Raw genomic sequence first — 26,700 nt, forward strand, 5'->3', positions numbered from 1 at the left:
TATTATTAAATTTAATGTATGTTCAGACATTCTGTGACCGTAGATATTTACCTCTGTCTAAATCAATACATTTTATTTTGTCGTACACTTTGAACATTTATCAGTTTGAATGATCATAAAAATCTGGATAAAATATATTACACATCAATTAAAATGTTTTGTTCTTTGAATCATTAATTAATAGAGAGGTTAAGCAACCTTTCGTGTACGTGAAGATTACACATGGAGTAGACGTAAACGTTGCCATTATCCATTTACGTTATGAATACGACGTTTTATGACATGTTCATGTATGGAGTTATGTTAGCAAGCTGTGTTCAGCTATTAATTTGTCAATGTGTTGTGTCTTATTCAAATGCAATTACACACTGTAATATAACATAAATACTTCAAAACAGAAATTACAGCAGATAATAGCAGATGCAAGGCAACATAAAATGACGACGTTCATAAACGCTAAATTCCGGGGATTCCCCGTTTACACTTACACGTTGGGTTGCGTAACCTCTCCGATATCAAAATGAGGCATACCTGTACCATAATAAACTATATAACGGAATCATAATGCTGATGATTTGAGACAAACTTTTGTTATTTTGAGGAACTGTTAAATAAATGTGACCATACTATTTAAGATAAATTTTCAAAACATCACACTTGTGGTAAAATTCCCAAATCTATTTCTTATTAATACTGTACGGTAACCAAATATTTAGATGCGTGTTTGATCAATACAACGACTCCAAAACTGTAACATTCAAGTCTTATTACACTGTATATGTACCATTTATTGCATTACAACATAACTCCTCAACATGTATATATCACTAAAAAAGGCTCCACCACGGACAGAGCATAAACATACTCATCACTTGAACAATTATTGGTGTTAAATCATGCATATATCTGTCTAATTAAACACAAAAATAAAATAATTTATTTTGCTTTTGGTGTATGCACAATCAGTGCTTCATTCCATATAGGACATAGTGCCACTGAATTTTTTCAGGATGCAAGAAATTATTTTTGATATTTTCATCTTCAAGTAAAATTAGAAGCTCAAACTTTTCAATGGTGGTAAAGGTGTAAAGTCAGTAATTTTTGTACCTAAAGAAAAATAATAATTCGTCTGCTCTTGTTTTTGATAGAGAAAAAATACCATTTGTCAGTGGTGTAGCATCTTTGATATATATATCTTATCATAATAACACCAAATTGAACTATTATATACCTCATGTTTATAGTTGAAACACATCAGATGGCCAGAAAATAAAATATTGTGTTTCCCAGTGGGATGTGCCTCCAAACCGCCATCTTTTTCACATGGAGTTATCCCCCTTCTGATTGTACAACAATATAACGGACATCATAAAATTTAATACAGAATATATATATATATATATAAATATTTAATACAGAATATATATATATATATATAAATATCAAATCACTCATTATTTTCAGGATATAAAAACAATATCTGTCCCCCAGTGACAGTGTGATATGAAGGTTTATTGACCCTCGGGCAAATATTACAATTAATAAAAGGCAAATCTTTACAATAAACGTTATGGCTGATGGCCTGGATGCAAGCGCACGAGGGGGTCTTAATGTGGAAGGAAACCAGAGTGGTGGGAGAAAACCCACGTGATCGGGCAGGTGACCCCTAACCTTTTTATGTCCGTGCCGGGCATTGAACCCCAGCCGGCTAGGTGAAAGGCGAGCTGCTTAACTTCTACACCATCAGATCACCCACGTGTAAACCTTTATATCACCCTACCATAGTTATATGTATAGTAAAATTCTTTCTTTGTCTTATAACTTGTGTCTTTTATCATTCACTCAAAAATGTAATGTCTTAAACATCAACCTTACAGCATTCATTCTTCACACAATGTATGTCTTAAACATCAACTTTACACCATTCATTCTTCACACAATGTATGTCTTAAACATCAACTTTACACCATTCATTCTTCACACAATGTATGTCTTAAACATCAACTTTACACCATTCATTCTTCACACAATTTATGTCTTAAACATCAACCTTACACCATTCATTCTTCACACAATTTATGTCTTAAACATCACCTTACACCATTCATTCTTCACACAATTTATGTCTTAAACATCCACCTTACACCATTCATTCTTCGCACAATTATGTAACATCCACCTTACACCATTCATTCTTCACACAATTATGTCTTAAGCATCAACTTTACACCATTCATTCTTCACACAATTTATGTCTTAAACATCAACCTTACACCATTCATTCTTCAAGGAATTCATATCTTAAACATTACCTCACACCAAACATTCTTAAAATAAAACCAAATAGTTTACATCAACTTCATTCTTATAAATCAAACAATTTATGTCTTAAACATCAAGTGTATAACAAACATGTGTGTGAGGCTCAACAGGTACAGGAATCAGTTACATTTGACAAGATTACTTAGTAAGCGTATATACTGTATATATCTAACAAACTTCAAAGTTTCTGTATTAAATTAATTTCATAAATTTGTTCATTTATCAAGTATAAATATTATAATGCCAATTTTTTGTCATTTCGCAAAAATATCACATATTTACAACCTGCAGTCAAACGTTAAATCCCTGTGGTTATAAAAAAAAATACAGCAACGCGACTTATCCCTGTGGTAAGGAATAATGCAGCCATATACATGTAGTAGGTTCTTGTGATATACAGATTCATTCTGGTTTTAAGTAGCTAGGTTTATACCTGACCTTTTTTATGTTTAAGTCTAACAAGTTACAGTTTGGACACCACAGACATGTCGTTTTTGTTGAATTCTCCTCTCATCGGCTTAAGGTACTTATGGTAAGAATCCAGAACCTACAATTTATAATACAGATTTTAAATACTGTTTATACAATGTAAGACATTTTAAGGTAACAATATTATAAACAAATAACTTTCATGTTTAAGGAACAATTCACTCAGGCTAATTCTTTTACAAATGTATTGTTCTAATTTCTTATGAAAATAAACATAAAATACTGACTATTCCACGTCATTGTTCAGTATTTTAATTATGAATCGTTGAAATATCAAATCGTTGATCAATACAATTAAGCAATTTACAATATAGATGCTGTATTAATATCGTTGCCAAATAACGCACGTTAATCAAATTGATACATACATTAAGCATATTAGGCAAGACAATTCACCTATAATTGTAATTGCTGTTATAGACAAAGTTGCATTACCTAAAGCTAAAGGACAGGGTTCGGCATATAAGAAGTTCGACCACAATGTGTAATGGCGGACAGCGAGGGAGTTTGAACATCTACACACATGTCACAACCATGGGGTTTTCAGGCATATTACAGTAAAACCAACTGATCTAATTTCCATTAGAACTGTATTTTTCCCGATATATGTACTTTTAATTTTCTCTTAGACTGAATTGTCCCTTTAAGCAATTGGACACAGAAAATAATCAAATGCTAAAATTCTGTAGTAAAGCAGAAAAATGCACTGTTGGATCATGGTTCAAATCTGGGACCCTCAGAGCGCTAGCTCGATGACTGGTCACTGGCGAATGACTGGATTCAGGACCATTATAGTCTTCCCTCCATTTTATAATCTTCACCTCGAAGACTCGACATACACAACCCAGGTTGGAATATCCCTCTGCTCAGTGTATTCCGAATGCTAAAAACAGGATTTTCGGCCACAGGGGTACCAAATGTAATAGGATTGGAAAAAAATTCATAGGGATGTGTTTGAACCCCGGACCATTCCAGCAGTAGTGGATAGACTATTACTATAATACTCACATCTTTCTGGTTGAGTGGTGAGGACTTGGCGTACTCGTACAGAGCCTGGTACACATTGCCGTCATAGCGACCAAGGCAGGAGCCGAGCATAGCGTCTGGATAATCAAAAGCGTCTACCAGTGCGACAGCATCGGGGCGGATCTCCTTTAGAAGGTTCATCAGTTTGTTCATCACCATGTCCACCTGGGTGGTACTGAGGTAGCCATCCTGTACAAAAGAACAGGATTTATAAAATCAATGTCACCCCAGTTTTGAAGTGTATACCATATGGCACGTTATTTTTGCAATTTCATAGGACCATAAAAATGACTGTAAAAATTTGATCTGAGAAATGTTGAGTAACACTCTTAAAGATGGATAGCAAACATTTAAAACTGCTAATATTCAAATTTTTTTTTTAGTTCAAGTCTCGAAAAATTTTGACCCCTGCAAATAACCAGCTATACCGTACAAGGTATCTCGCAAAATTAAAGTTCTTCTACTTTAATTCATAATAATACATTGTATATTACATATTTTTTAATTAATATTGAACATGTGTCACATATGACTAAAACAGGAGAAATTATCTGATGCAGAATTAGATACATCTCATTCAGTTCACATTTCAGTTCAGTTTGACATTTAGAATTAAAGACTTATCTCTTTTTTTCTTAATTTTGGAAAGTCATTACTGTAACATTAAATCATGGTGTTTTGTAAGTGAACTTTAACTCACTCACCCCTGCAATTCCCAAATGGACTAATCTAGTCTTTGAACTAGAAGAATCTAAGTGCATCTTCAGGGGTGAATGGGTAAACTATATCATCACTATTATCACAAACCTCAGTAAACTAGAAGACTTTACCTGTATAAATTCTCCCATGTGCTGAATAACACCATACACAGCATACAGTTTACATAGTGATGTTAGCACATTTAGTACAGGGCCTTCCACGGTACCTCCCGATAGCATTGAAACAAACGTCTTTACTACGTAGGTATGACAGTGGGCCTGTGAATGACAAAATCTAAACATGTATATACAGGATCTTATCAATGAGTGTTCATTTCATATGTGGAGATATTATGTAAATGACATTTTTTTTTTTTTTTGCAAGTCTTGGTTTGCCTCGATATATGTAATATCAACATGAAGCAATACATATTTCCCGTTAGTTTCCACAATTTGTGAAATGAAGTGATTTATCAAATACAATGTAAATATCCCAGCATTCTCGATACTCCAGGGGTTACTGTGACTGTGGGTATATCCATCCCTCGACTATCTCATAGTAAAAGTGGAGGCAACAGAACAGAACATGTAATTTAGTCCTTTGATGCACATCAAACAAAAGCTGTATATGAGTACTCTGTGGTTGACTGTGTGACCTTGAAGTTTGTCATTGCTCTCCATGTTGTCTTCAAACTAATGAAGACTTTGCAGGCCTGTCATTGGTCAGATTTCTCTCTTGAACTGCATGCCTTCACTTTTACTATAAGAGTAGAGATAGACCAGAGGTGGAAATAATGTCCGTAAAATTAACCCCTGGAGTAACCAAGATGCAACGAAAAGAACAATCGGACATCTATTTCCAAGAAATAGTAAAAGTGAAATTTACCTTGATGTGAATCCTGAAACCTCCTAATGCTTTTAAAATATATTGTGATTATTTACACAAACAATAAAAACTGAATATCTTATTTTCACTGTTATTCTGTACAAAAATAAAATTTGAAGTTGAAAGTGACTAATCTGTTAAAAATTTAAAAGCTGCGAGAGCGCTGACAAATCTCTCGCAAACAGAGATGGAGGGAAATATGGACAGAAAGAGATGAAAAAGTACCCTCCAGTTTCATCAGGAAAAGCAGATAAAAACAAACAAACAATTCAAGAGGTACACTAAATATTTCATCATGGAAAAAACCAAAACCACCAAATTTGATTTATATTTCAAAAGCGTAAATAACTAACCCGGGATGCCCAAACTAACTGCTGTGTTGTGTTGTTCCAAGCTTCCTGCTGACTCTGACCTTCACTGACAAGGTTTTTTATTCTCAGTGCTGCAGTCTGAATCATTCTGGAGAAACAAAAAAGGAGCAACTTTATTCTTGCTTCTATTAAATTTCTTAATTATCGTGATCTTAAAACAAGTTTGTAGAGAAAATGAATCTAATTACTTAATTTGAGTTTCCATTTGAATGAGCTAGATATTAGATTTTATTTCTTGAAGTATTAAATAGCATGTGAAATAAATTTGGCTCACAAAATCGTTATGCCAAAGAGATACTTTAAACTTCCCTTGCAAATATGTACATAGTATATATATACAATGTTGGTAATCAAGATTCAAATCCCAAAACAGATATAGAAACTGATGAGATCAATCTGCCATGCATGTTATCCAGGTTTGAAAATTAACACATATCCTACCATATATATTCAAGGCTGAGAAATAGAATTTCCATTTGTACCACATCATCAAAATACCAGGGGTTACTATAACTGTCATATCTATCCATGGACTACTGGTAAGTCATAGCAAAACTGAAGGATCTGTATACAACAACAAATGAAACAGGTAGTTTGGTCATTTGATGTACATATATCAAAAGGATCAAATAATGGTATACCGGTATTCTCAATCCACTACAAAGCACTACATTACACTACAATACAAGATATAACCACTCCCTATTATGGATCACCTCAGCATGGCCCCTGACCTGGAATCAGAACATCTCAGGACATACTATCTGTAGCTAGTATCCCTTTATACTTACGATTGAATCAACCACACCAAAAATTTCCTAGCGACATGCTGAATTGGCTAACCGTAGGGGTCATGCTGATGTGACCTTGAACAGGGAGTTGTTAGATCTTGCATTGGAGCGTAATGTAGAGTATCGTATATAAAGTGTAGCAGAATTACAAGTCTAATTTTTATTCAATTAGGTATGCTGTATGACTTTGAAGTTGGGCGTCACTTTCTGTAATCTTCAAAGGAAGTCAAAGGAAGGTAGGCCTGTGGTTGGTCAGGTTTTTTATGCTAAAATACTTTTACTTGATTAGTTTAGCTCTTACATAGTTTAGGGGAGGATATTACAAAAGTGATAGTAACCCCTGGAATATTCAGGATGCATGTACCATAACTGTAACAACAATTTAATGGATTACTTACCTGGCAGCTCTATGTTCGTACGCATTCACTAAGCAATCAAGCGTGACATCTGATGTCATGGATGATTTGGTGGACAGATTGGTACTCAGATAGGACACAAAACCAGGTAACTTTTCGCCACGCTCCACTTGAGCAAAACATTTCATCAAGTATCTAAAAAAAAGGACTATTATTATTGTGGCAAATATTTATACCGGATAAAAATTAGTGAACTGTGTGTAGAAAAATCACTATGGGGGATGGGTCCTAGGATATGGAAAATGTAGAAATTCTTGATGGAAATTCTTGATGGAACCGGCCGTGGATGCAGAAGTAAGAATCCAGGTAAATTTCAGCTTACTGGAAGGAACTACTTGTTGGACTCACTCTTTTACATATTTTTGTGTAGAATAATAGAGTTTCTCAATTACACAAATGTCATTGAATGAAAATGTACTACTCTGTAGCAGGTCGATGGGTGATGTTAATGTTCTAAGGTCAGTAGTTAATATTCCCTTGGTTTTCATTTCACTAAATTCACCAATGGATCCAAGTTCATGAAGTTTAATGCCGCATGAAATTTCCAATATCATGGTTATATAAGTTATAATATATTGTCTAAATATCGCTTTTAAAAGCCAAAAGTTAATTCGGGAAAATAAACCCCTGCCAATAAGTTGCAAATGGAAAATACATGAAATATTATGCCCACAAAATTTAACACCTTCACAGTAAAATGGCCTCTTGTGAATGTGTTGTACTATGTGTGGGGCTTGCTTGTTTGGTATGGGAGACTGTGTTACGTTTGTGTTTCTGTGTCTCCTTGTGATAGAGAACTCCTGCCCTTTTTATAGTGCTATCTCATTGAGCCGTGCTGCCAAAGGCAACGGACAGCACACCCCACTCGGTCACATTATACCAGCAACAAGCAAACCAGTCGACCAACTTCCATCATTACTTATTGTACCTTTAGAGAAAGTTTCTTACCGAGCTGTTTGTAACATCATAACAGTATTCTCTCCCTCGTATGTACATCCTGGAGTTAAGTCGACATAGATTTTAGGAAGACCACTGGCGTGGGAGTAACCATGGCCACCACAGGCCATTCGGCACTCCTCTATCCCCTTTGTACATTCCCATGAAGCAAATGCCTTCAAACCTGATGAGAGTGCATGTAACTGCAAAAAAAAAAAATTTAAAAATAAAAAAATAAAAATTCAACAAAAATAGAATGGCTTATATTTCCATAAATGTCCAACAATTTCTCATGAACTTATCACTCATATTCTAAGAAACATGTCATCTTGAAAATATACTACCATTTCTTTTTTTAAATTGAAAAAAGAAATTGTTATGTATAGGTACAATAGAATTTTATGTCTAAATCATATATCTGAATTGTTGCAAAAAAGCTGGTAGACCTAAATATGTTATTTAAGCCACTACAAACTTAATATAGTTGACAATGTACAATTGAAATTACAATATTTTTTTAATTTAACTTCCATTGCCTCAGTAACCTCTCCTGATTTGATTTACCTCCCCTTATATGCCAAATAACCTCCCCTTTTTTGACTTACCTCCCCTATCTGATCAAGGTTTCCTTCCTCTATCTGACTAGTGACCTGTAGATATGTCCCATACACAATTTGTCCTGTAAAGTGTAATGCATAGGCGGTTGCCAACATTGGGAAGAGTTTGTGTTGTTGTGTCTGATAGTCTATTATCTGAGCCTCAGGGCCTCTGAAAATGGAACAATAAATGTGTCAATTTGTTCCTTAACAGATAAATTTATCATATACACATTCAATTAATATTTTTGTCCCCATTCATTAAAGGCTGATGTACCATTCCATGCAATTTCCTCCCTGCCCCTAAAAATAATTCTTAACGAATTATAATCAAAATCAAATACTGTAAACTTTTTTTCACATGGCATTTATTTTTTCTCGAATTTTCCGATCCAAATCAATTGGTGATTTGGTGATCAATTGATCATAAAATTTAGTAGCCTCGAACGAAAGTTGGTTAAGGTAGGTCCATACTTTTGAAAATCGCGCCAATTCATATGACGCTATACCGGAAGTTGCGGAGGTTGTTTTGAATTCCAGAATGGTTTCCGATACGCAACGACATCACACTTGGATATTTTTTCAATAGGTGAAAATTGTCTACATATAATATTGAATGTTTAAAATCATTAAATAAATCAAATAAAAGCAGTGAAGTGAAAAATTATATGCTATCTCTGAGGTTTTTGCGGTCCCTGTCGTAAATGGGAATGGATTTTTAAACACCGGAAGTGCCGTTCGTCGCTATAAATCATAAGACAGGACCCTGCCGGATGGAAATTCCGGAATTCTAAAAAAATCGCATACGGATTTCCTTTAAACACACAATTTGGAGAAAATCATAAAAACAAACAGACATAAACCAGATATAATATCACAAAAACGTATGAACTGATGTGGAATGTTTTTTTTGCGGCATGATTTTCAAAAAATAGTCAAATATAACCCATCTTAGCACTGGATGAAATGGGGGTAGGGTTGCGAGTTACAAACTTCAAGCTTACAAAATTGTGAAATTTTGATCGAGGACCCCGTGTTTTTATATGATATTTGAAAAACATATTACCTTGGACATATCATATACAAATATTGTGAAATTGACATGGGTTTTCATTTCCTTTTTGTCCTATTCGTTGATATTTTACGGGCGAAAATATGGCAAAACATGGTAATTACGTATAGAAATGGTCCTGGGAAATAACAAAAATTAGTTAGCATTTGTAAAAATAAAATAGTTTTGTATATTGTTCTATCGTAAGAAATTTAGGACAAAAACTCAACAGGATCGAGACTACATTCACCCTAATATTACAGAAAACATAATTTTATAAATTTTTCTATTTTCAGTCAGCAAATTTGCATGGATGGTATAATTCAAGCTCAAATATCTCAAAAAGTAGTTCGAGAACACCCATTTATCTTTACAGATTTGAAATCTACATGAAAAATGCAAGAAAATAAGACCTGTTAGAAAAAAATGACATGGGTTTTTGCAAAAGTATGGAGCTACCTTAACAGTATCTGCCTTGACTAGAAGCCATATTCCAGAATGTTGGACAACCTTATAATCTCCTTCATGAAAGAAAGTAAAACAGAAAACTTAATTATTCAAGAAAATAAGTTTCTTTAACTTATACACACTCACTCTTAATAGCCTGGATATAAGCCATCCTCGATATTCCAGGGCTTCCGATCACTTACGATCTCTACACCCCTGGACTATCTCATAGTAAAACTGGAGGCAACATAATAAAACAGGTAATTTAGTCTTACGATGTACATCAAAAGAGCCGTTATATAACGGTACACTGTGGTTGACTGTGTGGCTTTGATGTTAGGCGTCGCTCTCTCTGTAGTCTTCAAAGGAAATCTTTGCTAGCCTGTGATTGGTCAAATGTTTTCCGCTGAACTGCCAGGGGTGTAGCGATCATTAGTGATCGGAACCCCTGGAGTATCGAGGATGGATATAAGCATGCAAAGGGTAGAGTGAGAATTAACAAGAGTATCTAAAGGAAACCCTCAAGATTGTAGGGTGACTCCCAGACTTATGTCCATGCCAGAGATTGATACCTAAGGGAAATAACTCTTACCTTAGTGAAACAATCATAGAGGATAATATAGGGGAGATAACTCTTAACCTAATGAGTAATAGGAGATAACTTTCATTCTGGTGAGTAAAGGGGAGATCACTCTTACCCTAGAGAGTAAAGGGGAGATAAATCTTACCATAGTGAGTAGAGGGGAGATAACTTTTACTCTGGTGAGTAGAGGGGAGATAACTCTTACCCTGGTGAAAAGAGGGAGGATAACTCTTCACCTAGTGAGTTAAAGGAGTTAATTTTACTCTGGTGAGTAGACAGGAGATAACTTTGACTCCAGTGAGTAGAGGGGAGATAACTCTTACCCTGGTGAGATCTCAGTCTGACGTCTGACAGCGCTATATCTAATGGCAATAGTGCATGCCTGTGATAGTCCCCGTGATGCGTCTCCCACAATGACAGCCCTAACCAGGGTCATAGATCCGTAAGAGAGACGAGCGTTAGGGGGCTTCACATAGGTCCCATCCTTCAGAACCTGAGTAAAGAAAATTCAGCCCCATTAAAGAAGGAACACTTTTAAGTAAACATTAACCCTTTCCATACTTTAAATTCTTTCCGGATAAGTCTAGTCCCAGAAAATTTGAGACAATTCTGGACAAGATGTGCAGTTGTTGTGTGCTATTTCACTTAATCTTAACATGCCATGGTTAGGTAGCGAATTTTTTTTAAACTTGTATTATGTATTAAAATTGTTTTATGAATTATTTTAAACTTCTGTCAAGATTTGGTTTGAAGATTGCAATCCTGAGCAAACGCGCAACAAACTGCCATTTTGCACACACATGACATCAAAATCAATTCCTACCCAGAAGGGAGGTAACTGTAATTAGGAACTATGTAATACATATGTACTTACCTTTGAGTACCTCATCAGCATATTATCGCGAGGAATCCGGACGTTGTTCAGTCTCAGATAACCATTGTCATTAGTACCATATCCAAACTTTGGGCCAATGTCACCAAGCTCAATTCCTAAAAATCAAAAGTTAAAATTTAACATCACCTTAATTTCTAATAGCTACTCTGACTATATCTCTTTATAATGAAACTTATTGTGGTATTGCCTTGTGATTCTGTTTTTGTCAAGTTTAAAATTTGAGATTTAGATCCACATATCATATGCATGTTATGTAAGCCCTGTAGTCATTGGCGAAGATATGAAAATACATCTTAATTCAGTAACAAAATATGAAATGCTGTTTTACAATTCTTTATTTGCATTTTCCTCAGTTGTCTTGGAGGCAGGTATTGAATGTAATGATAACTGTGTAAAAATTCAATTTTTGTTTATGTATTTTCATTATATAAAATTTTAATTTGATTTGTAATGTCAACTTTTTGGGCATAGCCATACTTTGTTCATCGCGAGAGACCCATTACACTACAATTATCATTCTAGCGTAATCACATGTGGGGCTCTGACAATACTTTTTAATGTAAATCATGGTAAAATTTGTGCCTCAGAGTACTGTATTTGACCAAAAAAGAGCCCAGGGCATTTGAAAATGAAAAAAATAACAGTGCTTAAGACAAAATTATTTCAAACCTACATGTACACAGTTTTGATAGTTCGGTCTTTGAAATGAGGCCTTAAAAAGGGGAGAGGCGCTTATAGGGACATGGGCGCTTACTATGATTTACTGTCAAGAGTGGATAACTCTGTTATATACAAAGACGGAATAGTTCCAAGTATAACATACCTGGCAGCGATTCGTGGGTTTGTAGATCCCTAAGGGGCAGTAGGAATGTATGGATCCCGTGACATTTTCCTTTTGTGTAGAGTTGGGCCATTATGATGCAATAGTTTACAGTTTTCCCCACTGAATGAACACAAAATAGCGTGATGGTTAGAAGCCTTGTAAATAAATCATTATGTAAATCATTCTGACATCACTAGACTCTGACTAGCTCATTGATGAATCTTTGGAGTGAAGATACACCTATTTGTAGTATATATTAAAATGGGTTATGACATTGATTTTTCTGAAATGTTGTGTAATTTCCAAATCTGATATTGTCTAATGCATACTGATGCTGGTGGAGATAAAATGTATTTACTTGTATAATAATTACATACATACATTTTCCTGGCCAATATCAAACACATACTGAGGTTGGAATGGATAAAATGTATCTACTTGTATAATAAGATTAATATAATCTTATATGGGTCTGTCAAGTGAAAAGGGATATCTTTTCGCTAGCAACCATTGTTTATCCCTGTGAAGTATGGGAAAAACATGTGTCTTACATACTTACAGTTTCCTGGCCAATATTTCATAGATGTTAATGTGGGCGAATGAAGAACAAACTCATCTGTTTGTGGATCATAGGTGGCAGTAGTCTCCAGTCCTCGAATGAAGGTTCCTATAAAGATAACCAAACAGTCTTTCCATTTTCGCACATTACAGAGTTACCTCCCTTGGGTGGTATCCATTGTGACATCATATTTTGTGAGCGAAATTCATATTGTTTTCTCTGAAAACTGTGATATTATGCACTGTGACATCATTATTTTGTATGCGCAATTCCTGCCATTTTCTCTGGAAAGTGTGACGTTATGTTTGCAAACACATGACATCACAATCAATACCTGCAAGGGCAGATAACTCAGTCTGTAATATGCAAATACAGAATAAACTATAGTAAATTATAATGTCTTTATGCCTAAAGATCCATGTGGTTATTCAGATTAAAAGTCTATCAATAGCTCATAATATAACCAAAAGCAACTATATTTATCAAGTATGATATTTAGTTGCAAACCAACTTATTTACGAAAACAGGTACCCGCAAAATTGTTTTAAACAAAGTATTGTCATAAGAGCCTAAATTGTGAAACAGAATTGTGAAAACATGTCAGTTGTTCGGCAGAAAAGCGCGAAATTCAGTTGTCACGAAAATATGTTGGTTTTTAAATATTTGTATATGAAGAATCAAGATGGTAAAGGGTTATAGGTACCCGGTAGTATTCGATAATTATATAAAGTTATACATCTTGAGCAATGTGTTAAAGCGTCATACAAGATTTGTGAAATAAAATTTTCTAAGGTATTGATTCAGAAGTCTTACCTTATTATATAATATGGTTATTTTGGATCCATGTCTGCTTGTAGTAGCTGGTGGCTACCAAACTGATGACATATGGGGTATGTTCCTAATACAACTTAATAGCAACTTAAAGTGTCTTACAGAGAGATTCATGAGCTGCTTTCATTTATACAGTTTGACTGGTTGTATCTAGTCATTTTTTTTTTTTTTAATTAATGACAAACCTCGTGATCATGATTTTATATTGTTTTCAGATGAAACTTTTTATATTGTTTTCAGATGAAACTTGGCAAAGTCCACTTAGGCTTGAATAATAACCTGCAGGTCCGTCAGGATATATGCTTGAAATAGATTAATTTTATAAAGGGTCCAACCAGTCTAACCATATACATGAAATGGCCCTGTCCTTCCTTGTAAAGAAACACTAAACTGACAATGTTAAGACAATTATTCTAAACAAATCATCCTCAATTTTGCTGAAAAATTAAAGCGAATTATTTGAAATATAAACATACCATGCCCTAATTCTGTTTGTGCATAGGTTCCAATGATTGTCATGTTTTCTGCCAATGGAAGGAACTTTTCCTTTTGTTCCTCTGAAGCCTGCTTTCTCAGTGTTGGCAGGAACATGGTGTCATGGAGACCGATGGGACTGTTCTCGTGACATGCTGCTGCTCTATTGGCCAATCAAAGTAAGTGGCGAAAGGTTAAAGGTCAAAATCCACTAACTGCATTCCAAATGCAGGTTTCAAAATTTCCATTCATATTTGATATAATTTATTGAAAATGATTACCAGTAAATGTAGTGGACCTAACTGAACACTTGGACATGGAATTTTCTGAATGGCTAGATTCGCTTTATTTAGTTAATAATTAAGGTAGACCGTCCCTTCTGGTTTCCTCTCATGGATTTCGTTCATTTTTTGATATTTTGATTTTAGGTATACTCTGATCACAAAAACCGCATAAAAATCATATGTCACTGGGTTAATTTTTCTTCCAGGGTTGCTTAAAGATATGTACAAATGACTTAGTAATCCGGATTTTAAGAATTTTTAAATAAATGATATTTCCTCCCTGTAGCATCCCTTAACATATAAATAATATACCTGTAACATGTTCATACCTTCAGTAGGTGATATAGAATTCATTACTATATCCAATAAGCTGGGTTTTCCACAATAAAACGAGATATCTTTATTTTAAGATTAAGTCCGGACCCAATTTTAGTGAAAAATTGCATAAAAATAGTAATGTTTTCTTTTTTTTCTGAAAAAATGATCTCAAGAAAAATCGATTTGTTAGAATTTCCATGAAGACTGGCTTATTTGCAATACGATAAGCCAATAAAAAGTATACCTCACCGCATTATTTTTCAAATTATGACCGATTTGCTTCCTACAGCCCCTTAACTTTTGGTCTGAAAATGTTAAAAAATAGGCGAATCTGTAGCACTTTTCAACGTTTAATGTTATTCATCTACCCTTGTTGGTTTTTACCGATTGGCACACCTTTATATTGATACACTTCAAGTAAACACTCGAAAAGGTTCTAGACGAAATACTTGCTCGAATGCCGATTTCAGAAGCGAGTTGTAATAGATGGGTACGGAGAAATAAAATACGTTTGCCGGGATTCGGATAGCGACGTAACAAACGTATGACGTCACAGAAGGGACGGTCTACGTTAAATCCATTCTATACATCAGACCCTATCCGGTAATTTTTTTCCACTTTTCGAAGAAAATTAAAATCTGGGTTTTGATCTCAGACTCAGGTTCTGGCCATTATTTTAGAATGAAAGACATGAGAAAAAAAAATCCTCCCGACCTACTGACTCTATTTTTTTTGCCAATGTAACCCTAAACAGACATGGTTGTCTTGGCCTATAAGAAGAGTAAACTAAAAGGAAGTTAGAATACACATGTATAATACACATGTATATCAACTGTATGCGACCATTTGAACTTCCATTTCAACATCACTATTACACCTTTTGAAATTGTAGCGGTTGTATAATAATTTGGTAATGAAAAATTCTCTTCTATGTGACATTTTAGTTTCTTGTTCAAATATAGCTAGCCTAGTGTACTTTAATAACAAACATGTATATCAAAAGTTAATTCTTCGATTTTAATGTTATAAAGTATTACGTATACGAATCCACAGTACAATTATCAGCTAATAATTAATTTTCTCTTTGTTTCTGGCTTTCTGATTGGCCTTCATTTTTTTCATTCCATGATGAAAAAAAAAATCTGGGAGTGGCACGGAAACCTGACGCTATCGTGGCGTCACAATAGAAACATTGACGTTGCGTATCGATTTTGAAAAAATAATCCCTTGGAAAAAAATCAATAGAATCGTACGTGTAAACGTATTCCATTTTATAAAGTAGCCTGGAAAATTAATTATTAGCATTGAAGTCACTATTTCTTAATTTCATCGGGTTATGAAATAAATTTTTTTTGCAAACCTTTGTGAGAATCTGCTACGCGGATTCACACAGTTTGCAAACAAAATTTCTTTCATACCCCGATGAAATTAAAATAAAGTGACTTCAATACTTAAGTGAAATAACAAATTTTACTCATTTATCCTTGAAATTTCAAAATGAACGACTGTATTCCAGCCTTTTCAACTAGAAGAATTTAAATTCTTCTTCTGGGATAATGAGTTTAACTTTCAATAAATTGTAGGCTAGCAAATATTAATTCATTATTAAAGTTTGTTTACTCTGTATAGAAGAATTTATCCCAGTCCTGCTCTAGTCCATGTTCCTTTATTTTCTTGGCAATATGTAGATGTTTCTTTAGAGCCATCTCATACTTTTCCTCTCGAGAGCAAAATGCCCATGGCTTGCATCCTTTGATCACTGGATCATTAATGGCAAGATTTTCTGAATGCGAAAAAGTAGGAAAAACATAAGATATAGCTATATAAGCCAGCTAGGCAACTTTTATAATAAGACTAATTCTTGTACCACATGATACCTGATGATGTTTGGGTGATATTATAGTACCTCCAGTGGTGACAGAACATTATTCTTTGTAATCTTCCCGCTGAAATAATGTTAGTGGGAATATCATCTTTCGAGGTCATTGCATTACCAACAAAAACAATAGTCCTGCACAAACATTATCAGGAATCATGTTGTACGTAAATGAGTTCCATTTTACCACAAACATATATACATATATATGTTTCCAGGGCTAGCTCTGGGTCAAAAATTGGATTCGCCAATTGAAATTTGCCATTGACGCAATTATGGCGACTGACAGCGCGAGCCCTGGTTTCTGATTATACAGTAATTGACAATAGTATTCCTTTTTAATGTACATATTTATTGTCAACTTATTTTTTTACATTGTTTTTCTCGTCAGTGCCTTAATTCAAATATCAACAACACTCTGATATAAATCATTTAAATTTCATTTTCTATTTACCATGTATACATACTTTATAAAAAAATAATTAATTGTTTCTATGAAACCTTTATTATTTGCCGTGATCATACCATTGGCGTCTGCATCTGGTTTTGAAAAAAATAAAATATTCTATCCCATATAGTAGGGGTAGGTTATTATATTTTTTTATCAAAGCAGAAGCAGACGCCTGTGATCGTTCATGTATCAAATGATCAGGATCTGCTGATTACAAATTATGTAACTAACAATATTCAATCTTATCGGAATAAATATCATTTGATACATACGCGACACGGAGAAATTACTTAGCATATATCGAAAAAAAATGTGAGAACTCAGAAAGTGATGTGATGAAAGCGAATGATCAAAGTCCACTGTCATACAGTTTGTATTGATCAACTGATCATCATTTATGTTTTGCATTTTTGCTATTATTCTGGAGCGTTTATATCCGTACCTAGATATCTTTTTCTTTCTGTCATTCCCTTTCCAAAGTAAAGGGCATAAGTCAATTGCTCCACATCAAAGGATGCTCTTGATCTTTCCTTTGCTAAGTCTGGATTTACAGTCATACTTCCTTTCTTGGGTGCAGCCATTTTGATGTTTTACTGGTTTCTAACGTAGAGAGTTCCAAAATAGAGTAGCAGTCGGGGGTGGTATCAAAAGTAAATAGTTGGAGACTCGGAAACCCATACAAGACACAGTGATCGGATAATTAGGTATATATAATCATGGACCCACCAGAGTGCCCTATGACAATTTTAGACGTTTTATGAGGTCTAGATAAAAAAGGTAAAAATCATACTCTACATGGTACTACAAACGAGAACAAGAGCTGTTGGAGAACAGCAAAGCTCACCTATTCAGAAGAAGTTGATGTTCAAGTATTTACTATTCAAAAATATCAAGCAGTGCCTTCAGTCTTTTGCCTCCGACAGAAGTTGAAATGTCTTCTTTTGCAGTATAATTTTTTTTAAGGTAAACACAGAAAATGTTATGAGTCTATGTGAAAAATAATGGCATCTTTTTTGCAATCAAGTGAGGATGAAATACATGAAATAGCACTTAAAAATAAACTGCCACAAGTTTAAAATAGTTTTTTAAAACTTTTACTTAAAACAAGTTTAAAATACACATTAGGAAAATAAAATAATAAACATTTATGATGACTTAAGCTAAACAATTGACAAAATAGAAACTTGCTCAAAAACTTTAACATGGAAATATGACAAATTAACAGACTCAAAAAAACCTATAGGGCCCCAAATTGGTTGTATTATCACGTTCAGCATCCATACACATTAGGAAAATAAAATAATAAACATTTATGATGACTTAAGCTTAAACAATTGACGAAACAGAAACTTGCTCAAAAACTTTAACGTGAAATGGGACGCCAACGCTGACGCCGACGCCGACGCCGGGGTGACAACATTAGCTCCCCCTATTCTTAAAAGTAGTTAGCCAAGGCAAAGTGCCTATAAACCGGCGGTCCCTCTGCCTGTCAACAAGGACATAGAATGAGTTTCCAATCTCTATGTATATATGCAATCTGATTGAAATACAGATCCTTATAACCACTCCGTTCAATAGAGGATCTGACAATATCCCATATGTGGTCACGTTTGGATGACCTTTTACCACGTGTACTCCAGATCAAATACATTTTTTACACAGTTCTACGTCAATTGTTAACGCCATGTCGTCCCAGTAAGCAAACACATTAAGCATTGTTGTGCACTTTGGGCGAGATGACTACGTACACGAAAACAATTCGGATAGCTTTTTGAAACTAGTTCGACCCCAGTCAAGATTCTGGCAGTGCCAATTTGATTGGTCATTTCCAAAGGTCATCCTGACGTGACCCCTAATGGGATGTTGTCAGATCCTCGTATCAAACGTAGTGATAATAAGGATCTGTATTTTAATCAGATTGTGTATATATGTTTCTGATACTTGAAATAATGGCCGTTTTCGTTTAGATATCTATTTGGAACAAACGGTTCGACCATTGATTAAAGTCATTATTTCAAGTATGAATCTTGATTGACCTGCAGATTTTGATACAGGCCTCTGAGGGCTTTGCTTAGGCTCGTCTGAAAACAATGAAAATTCCCCAGGTCCGTCTTTAATTAATAATCGAAAACGGCCAAAGACTTTTACAAACGGTCGAACCGGTTGTTTCCGAATGTACTTTTACATGTACAAATAGCTTTTGAAACGCCCCTCTGTTAGCACGGGTTGCCTCCCTTGGCAGTTTGATTGAAGATGGCGGCAAACAAGGTGCGTGCTCAGCAATAACCTTCTCGATTTTCATGTTGACACACTGTTTAAGCCTAACGTATCGTTTTATACAGATAAACGACTACTTTGTGATGATAATAACACACAAGAATGACGATGCATATGTTTAGATATTTGTGAAACTATGTTTTTCTCGGGGGAATGGTTTGCAAAAAAACTGCCAATGATTTCGATATTGAAAAAGCAAAGTTTTGAGTGATATTGACACCAGTTCATTGTCAATGCTTTACATGTATTCTATTCTCCGAACGAACAAGTTAACGTCTGATGCATGATAGAGTTACAAATGAGTTGTTCATAATACAGGTGTCGTGTAAACAATGTGGGAGTGTACACAAACATGTAAACAAATTAAAGGGAGGCAACCCAAAATGGCAAAATGGCACTGCTAATAGTTTATTTTAATGGAAGATCATGATTGATGTATAATGAAAGATAACATAAATCATAGCTACATTCAAACAACAGGTATTGAAGTTAATTATTTTATGGCGGTCATAGTGTTACTGTAAATAAGGCAAATTTGATTTGCTTGCGATTATCTTCTGAGGAGATCAAAAGAGAAGTGTTCCTGCTAATAGATGGCAGAGCTTCAAGAAGCTTTAGAACTACAAATGGAGTGATCGGAAGTTTTATTTTAGAAGCTGAGTTTTAGGCATGGTTATCCGTCCACATGCATGCATTGATACTTTGGTTATTTACTTTTATGACATACACATGTTACAATTTAACCAGTATACTTAATTGTATAAAGCCTCTTTGTATGTGATTTGAAAAATAAAACCACCATTTTCACATATTATGCAGTCATTTAATTTTATGTTAGTTTAATGAAAATCAATTTTAAACTTTGTCTTTTAAGACACAAAAAAATTATATTATGTTTTAGGAATACATGTAGATAAATTCACAAATAATCACGTTTTGTAACAGTTAAAAATTCTTGTACAATAATTTCAAAACATTGTTTAAATTTGCAGGAAGCCATTGCCATTGTGGTGGATGTCGGGCCGTCCATGAACCAGGCCCCGGCAGGGGAGACAACTTCACTACAGACGGCCATTGAGGCTATGACTATGATAGTCCAGAGAAAGGTAGATTTAAAGCTTGAAATTATTGTTTGCTTGGTTATATGCTATAAGTTGGCTAATTCACCCCCAAGACATGGGGATTCACTTACTTCAAATGTTGGAACAGTTCATTTTGAATTTTCAGGAGTGAATAAGTTAATTTAGTTTATTTTTAATTGATGGACAGTACCTCTATAATACGATGCGTTGTGTGTAAGGTTTATGTCTATAATTAAAGTGACTGCTATATATATTTATATTGATCAGTGAAGGTAAAACGTCTATCAGCAACTGAGTTAATGTGATGTACAGTCCAATCCAGTTATTACAAATTCCAGGAATTCTGATAATTAAATAATTTACAATCATAAACAATTATATGTGATGTAATTTGAAAATGTAAAAAAAATAAATAGAAAACTGATATAAAAAAAATATCACCTAACAAACCATTGTATTAATTTACCTAGATATAAAATGAGAAAATAATATCTTTTTCTGACTGCCTTCTTTGTTTGAAAGGTATTTGCAGAGTCTAAAGATGAAATTGCTGTGATATTGTTTGGGACAGCGGACACAGATAACCCTTTAGCTGACGGTGACAGTTATGAGAACATCACTATCCTACGCCCCCTAGGCGTGGCAGATTTTGACCTGCTCAACATAATACAGAATGACATTCAGCCGAGCAACATTTCCGCAGATTGTATCCTTATCATGCTGTGAAAGTGAAAGACCATATGTTTTTAGAAATTTGTATGAGCATATTACAGAGTTATCTGCCTTAGCGGGTAGGTTTTGAGTATGACACGCCATGTGAAAAAAAGTTTACAGTATTTGATTTTGATTATAATTCGTTAAGAATTTTTTTTAGGGGCAGGGAGGAAATTGCATGGAATGGTACATCAGCCTTTAATGAATGGGGACAAAAATATTAATTGAATGTGTATATGATAAATTTATCTGTTAAGGAACAAATTGTTCCATTTCCATTTTCAGAGGCCCTGAGGCTCAGATAATAGACTATCAGACACAACAACACAAACTCTTCCCAATGTTGGCAACTGCCTATGCATTACACTTCACAGGACAAATTGTGTATGGGACATATCTACAGGTCACTAGTCAGATAGAGGAAGGAAACCTTGATCAGATAGGGGAGGTAAGTCAAAAAAGGGGAGGTTATTTGGCATATAAGGGGAGGTAAATCAAATCAGGAGAGGTTACTGAGGCAATGGAAGTTAAATTAAAAAAATATTGTAATTGCAATTGTACATTGTCAACTATATTAAGTTTGTAGTGGCTTAAATCACATATTTAGGTCTACCAGCTTTTTTGCAACAATTCAGATATATGATTTAGACATAAAATTCTATTGTACCTATACATAACAATTTCTTTTTTCAATTTAAAAAAAGAAATGGTAGTATATTTTCAAGATGACATGTTTCTTAGAATATGAGTGATAAGTTCATGAGAAATTGTTGGACATTTATGGAAATATAAGCCATTCTATTTTTGTTGAATTTTTATTTTTTTATTTTTAAATTTTTTTTTTTTGCAGTTACATGCACTCTCATCAGGTTTGAAGGCATTTGCTTCATGGGAATGTACAAAGGGGATAGAGGAGTGCCGAATGGCCTGTGGTGGCCATGGTTACTCCCACGCCAGTGGTCTTCCTAAAATCTATGTCGACTTAACTCCAGGATGTACATACGAGGGAGAGAATACTGTTATGATGTTACAAACAGCTCGGTAAGAAACTTTCTCTAAAGGTACAATAAGTAATGATGGAAGTTGGTCGACTGGTTTGCTTGTTGCTGGTATAATGTGACCGAGTGGGGTGTGCTGTCCGTTGCCTTTGGCAGCACGGCTCAATGAGATAGCACTATAAAAAGGGCAAGAGTTCTCTATCACAAGGAGACACAACACAAACGTAACACAGTCTCCCATACCAAACAAGCAAGCCCCACACATAGTACAGCACATTCACAAGAGGCCATTTTACTGTGAAGTTGTTAAATTTTGTGGGCATAATATTTCATGTATTTTCCGTTTGGAACTTATTTGCAGGGGTTTATTTTCCCGAATTAACTTTTGGCTTTTAAAAGCGATATTTAGACAATATATTATAACTTATATAACCATGATATTGGAAATTTCATGCGGCATTAAACTTCATGAATTTGGATCCATTGGTGAATTTAGTGAAATGAAAACCAAGGGAATATTAACTACTGACCTTAGAACATTAACATCACCCATCGACCTGTTACAGAGTAGTACATTTTCAATTCAATGACATATATGTAATTGAGAAACTCTATTATTCTACACAAAAAATATGTAAAAGAGTGAGACCAACAAGTAGTTCCTTCCAGTAAGCTGAAATTTACCTGGATTCTTACTTCTGCATCCACGGGCCGGTTCCATCAAGAATTTCCATCAAGAATTTCTACATTTTCCATATCCTAGGACCCATCCCCCATAGTGATTTTTCTACACACAGTTCACTAATTTTTATACGGTATAAACTTATTTGCCACAATAATAAAAGTCCTTTTTTTTTAGATACTTGATGAAATGTTTTGCTCAAGTGGAGCGTGGCGAAAAGTTACCTGGTTTTGTGTCCTATCTGAGTACCAATCTGTCCACCAAATCATCCATGACATCAGATGTCACGCTTGATTGCTTAGTGAATGCATACGAACATAGAGCTACCAGGTAAGTAATTCATTAAATTGTTGTTACAGTTATGGTACATGCATCCTGAATATTCCAGGGGTTACTATCACTTTTGTAATATCCTCCCCTAAACTATGTAAGAGCTAAACTAATCAAGTAAAAGTATTTTAGCATAAAAAACCTGACCAACCACAGGCCTACCTTCCTTTGACTTCCTTTGAAGATTACAGAAAGTGACGCCCAACTTCAAAGTCATACAGCATACCTAATTGAATAAAAATTAGACTTGTAATTCTGCTACACTTTATATACGATACTCTACATTACGCTCCAATGCAAGATCTAACAACTCCCTGTTCAAGGTCACATCAGCATGACCCCTACGGTTAGCCAATGAGCATGTCGCCTAGCTAGGAAATCTTTGGTGTGGTTGATTCAATCGTAAGTATAAAGGGATACTAGCTACAGATAGTATGTCCTGAGATGTTCCAATTCGAGGCCAGGGGGTCATGCTGATGTGACCCATAATAGGGAGTGGTTATATCTTGTATTGTAGTGTAACATAGTGCTTTGTAGTGGATATAGAGTACCGGTATACCATTATTTGATCCTTTTGATATACATACATCAAATGACCAAACTACCTGTTTCATTTGTTGTTGTATACAGATCCTTCAGTTTTGCTATGACTTACCAGTAGTCCATGGATAGATATGACAGTTATAGTAACCCCTGGTATTTTGATGATGTGGTACAAATGGAAATTCTATTTCTCAGCCTTGAATATATATGGTAGGATATGTGTTAATTTTCAAACCTGGATAACATGCATGGCAGATTGATCTCATCAGTTTCTATATCTGTTTTGGGATTTGAATCTTGATCACCAACATTGTATATATATACTATGTACATATTTGCAAGGGAAGTTTAAAGTATCTCTTTGCCATAACGATTTTGTGAGCCAAATTTATTTCACATGCTATTTAATACTTCAAGAAATAAAATCTAATATCTAGCTCATTCATATGGAAACTAAAATTAAGTAATTAGATTAATTTTGGTAAACTCCACAAGCTTGTTTTAAGATCACGATAATCAAGAAATTTAATAGAAGCAAAAATAAAGTTGCTCCTTTTTTGTTTTCTCCAGAATGATTCAGACTGCAGCACTGAGAATAAAAAACCTTGTCAGTGAAGGTCAGAGTCAGCAGGAAGCTTGGAACAACACAACACAGCAGTTAGTTTGGGCATCCCGGGTTAGTTATTTACGCTTTTGAAATATAAATCAAATTTGGTGGTTTTGGTTTTTTCCATTCATACCAGTCATCGAGCTAGCGCTCTGAGGGTCCCAGATTTGAACCATGATCCGACAGTGCATTTTTAGCCCACCATCATCAGATGGTGGGCTATTCAAATCCGCCCTGCGTCTGTGGTCCGTCGTCCGTCGTCCGTCGTCCGTCACTATCACTATTTCTTAAAAACTGCTGCAGGGATTTTGTTCAAACTTCACATGGAGGGTCCCCTTGGTCCATATTTGTGCCATACAGATTTTGAGGCTGATCGGAAAAACAAGATGGCCGCCAGGCAGCCATCTTTGATTTTGGCAGTTGAAGTTTGTTATCGATATTTCTTGAGAACTACTGAAGGGATTTTGTTCAAACTTCACATGGAGGTTACCCTTGGTCCCTAGTTGTGCCATACAGATTTTGCGGCTGATCGGAAAAACAAGATGGCCGCCAGGCAGCCATCTTTGATTTTGGCAGTTGAAGTTTGTTATCTATATTTCTTGAGAACTACTGAAGGGATTTTGTTCAAACTTCACATGGAGGTTACCCTTGGTCCCTAGTTGTGCCATACAGATTATGAGGCTGATCGAAAAACAAGATGGCCGCCAGGCAGCCATCTTTGATTTTGGCAGTCGAAGTTTGTTATCGATATTTCTTGAGAACTACTGAAGGGATTTTGTTCAAACTTCACATGGAGGGTACCCTTGGTCCCTAGTTGTGCCATACAGATTTTGCGGCTGTTCGGAAAAACAAGATGGCCGCCAGGCAGCCATCTTTGATTTTGACAGTTGAAGTTTGTTATCGATATTTCTTGAGAACTACTGAAGGAATTTTGTTCAAACTTCACATGGAGGTTACCCTTGGTCCCTATTTGTGCCATACAGATTTTGAGGCTGATAGGAAAAACACGATGGCCGCCTGGCGGCCATCTTGGATTTTGATAGTTAAGGTTTGATATCCCCATTTCTCAAAAAGTGCTGAAGGGATCTTTCTCAAATTTAATATGTAGGTTCCCCTAGGGCCCTTGTTGTGCATATTGCATTTTTGGACCAAACGGTGAACAAGATGGCCGCCAGACCGCCATCTTAGATTTCGATAATTAAAGTTTGTTATGGCTATTTCTCAGATAGTACTGAAGGGATCTGTCTCAAATTTCATATGTAGGTTCCCCTAGGGACCTAGTTGTGCATATTGCATTTTGGGACCGATCGGTTAACAAGATGGCCACCAGGCAGCCATCTTGGATTTTGTTATTTAAAGTTTGTTATCGCTATTTCTCAGAAAGTACTGAAGGGATCTGTCTCAAAATTCATATGTAGGTTCCCCTAGGGCCCTAGTTGTGCATATTGTGATTTGGGACGATCGGTCAACAAAATTGCTGCCAGGCAGCCGTCTTGGATTTTTATATTCAAAGTTTATTATCGCTATTTCTCAAATAGTATTGAATGGATCTTTCTCAAATTTCACATGTAGGTTCCCCTAGGGCCCTAGTTGTACATATTGTGATTTGGGACCGATTGATCAACAAGATGGCCGTCAAGGGAGTCATCTTGGATTTTGATAGTTGAAGTTTGTTACCGCTATTTCTCAAAAGGTACTGAAGCGATCTGTCTCAAATTTGATATGTAGTATGTTTGAAAAAGTTTAAAAAGTAGAGAAAAGATCCATCTTTCCTTTGTCAGATATAGATCATTCTTTGGTGGGTGCCAAGATCCCTCTGGGATCTCTTGTTCTGCTTTACTCCAGAATTTTAGCATTTGATTATTTTCTGTGTCCAATTGCTTAAAGGGACAATTCAGTCTAAGAGAAAATTAAAAGTACATATATCGGGAAAAATACAGTTCTAATGGAAATTAGATCAGTCGGTTTTACTGTAATATGCCTGAAAACCCCATGGTTGTGACATGTGTGTAGATGTTCAAACTCGCTCGCTGTCCGCCATTACACATTGTGGTCAAACTTCTTATATGCCGAACCCTGTCCTTTGCTTGTAGAGTAATGCAACTTTTGTCTAGAACTGCTCAAATCGCTCGGAGAGTAGTGTGTTTACCTTAGGTGAATTATCTTGCCTAAAAATCATTTTTTCACCTTCTCAGTGGTTATGTAGTTTATTTGTTTAACGTGCGTTACTTTGGCTTGGGTATGGATACAGCAACTATATTGTAATTGCTTAATCGTATTGATCAACGATTTGATATTTCAACGATATTAATTAAAATACTGAACAATGACGTGGAATTTGTCA

At 35.1% G+C, this 26,700-nt stretch overlaps 3 protein-coding genes across 4 annotated transcripts; 2 read left to right on the forward strand and 1 right to left on the reverse strand.

The window, feature by feature from the left end:
• Positions 1-1,410: 1,410 nt before the first annotated feature.
• On the reverse strand, positions 1,411-17,705 carry LOC138308468 (peroxisomal acyl-coenzyme A oxidase 1-like). 2 transcript variants are annotated; one of them, XM_069249451.1, is made up of 15 exons: positions 17,566-17,705; positions 16,417-16,579; positions 14,197-14,357; positions 12,890-12,997; positions 12,331-12,450; positions 11,487-11,602; positions 10,936-11,105; positions 8,541-8,703; positions 7,948-8,138; positions 6,982-7,134; positions 5,775-5,880; positions 4,668-4,814; positions 3,820-4,026; positions 2,224-2,869; positions 1,411-2,050 (listed from the first exon to the last, which is right to left on the reverse strand). In XM_069249451.1, exons 1-14 carry the CDS (start codon positions 17,702-17,704, stop codon positions 2,786-2,788), a joined length of 2,028 nt encoding a protein of 675 aa, XP_069105552.1. In that variant the 5' UTR covers position 17,705; the 3' UTR covers positions 1,411-2,050; positions 2,224-2,785. The 2 variants fall into 2 exon arrangements, with proteins under 2 accessions (XP_069105552.1, XP_069105551.1); XM_069249450.1 differs by having other exon boundaries at positions 1,411-2,139.
• Positions 17,706-19,246: 1,541 nt separating this feature from the next.
• On the forward strand, positions 19,247-21,215 carry LOC138308469 (X-ray repair cross-complementing protein 5-like). The gene is made up of 3 exons (XM_069249452.1): positions 19,247-19,391; positions 20,393-20,506; positions 21,005-21,215. The coding sequence occupies exons 1-3, from the start codon at positions 19,377-19,379 to the stop codon at positions 21,206-21,208; spliced, it is 333 nt and encodes a 110-aa protein (XP_069105553.1). The 5' UTR covers positions 19,247-19,376; the 3' UTR covers positions 21,209-21,215.
• A 271-nt stretch (positions 21,216-21,486) lies between these two features.
• LOC138309134 (peroxisomal acyl-coenzyme A oxidase 1-like) lies at positions 21,487-24,459 on the forward strand. The gene is made up of 4 exons (XM_069250285.1): positions 21,487-21,644; positions 22,047-22,237; positions 23,054-23,206; positions 24,320-24,459. The coding sequence occupies exons 1-4, from the start codon at positions 21,537-21,539 to the stop codon at positions 24,444-24,446; spliced, it is 579 nt and encodes a 192-aa protein (XP_069106386.1). The 5' UTR covers positions 21,487-21,536; the 3' UTR covers positions 24,447-24,459.
• Positions 24,460-26,700: the final 2,241 nt, after the last annotated feature.

The sequence above is a fragment of the Argopecten irradians genome, chromosome 15 (genome assembly GCF_041381155.1).
Source record: "Argopecten irradians isolate NY chromosome 15, Ai_NY, whole genome shotgun sequence".
NCBI lineage: Eukaryota > Metazoa > Mollusca > Bivalvia > Pectinida > Pectinidae > Argopecten > Argopecten irradians.

What these genes read in the sequence shown, in the direction of transcription:
- LOC138308468 (XM_069249451.1), bottom strand. Translation starts at nt 17,704, where the DNA reads ATGGCTGCACCCAAGAAAGGAAGTATGACTGTAAATCCAGACTTAGCA. An exon ending in GAAATATTGGCCAGGAAACT is followed by an intron (nt 12,451 to 12,889) that starts GTAAGTATGTAA and finishes GTGTTCATTCAG; the next exon opens with TGGGGAAAACTGTAAACTAT. An exon ending in ACCTTGATCAGATAGGGGAG is followed by an intron (nt 8,139 to 8,540) that starts GTAAGTCAAAAA and finishes TTTTTTTTGCAG; the next exon opens with TTACATGCACTCTCATCAGG.
- LOC138308469 (XM_069249452.1), top strand. An exon ending in CTATGATAGTCCAGAGAAAG is followed by an intron (nt 20,507 to 21,004) that starts GTAGATTTAAAG and finishes TTTGTTTGAAAG; the next exon opens with GTATTTGCAGAGTCTAAAGA.
- LOC138309134 (XM_069250285.1), top strand. Translation starts at nt 21,537, where the DNA reads ATGTTGGCAACTGCCTATGCATTACACTTCACAGGACAAATTGTGTAT. An exon ending in ACCTTGATCAGATAGGGGAG is followed by an intron (nt 21,645 to 22,046) that starts GTAAGTCAAAAA and finishes TTTTTTTTGCAG; the next exon opens with TTACATGCACTCTCATCAGG. An exon ending in ATGATGTTACAAACAGCTCG is followed by an intron (nt 22,238 to 23,053) that starts GTAAGAAACTTT and finishes CTTTTTTTTTAG; the next exon opens with ATACTTGATGAAATGTTTTG.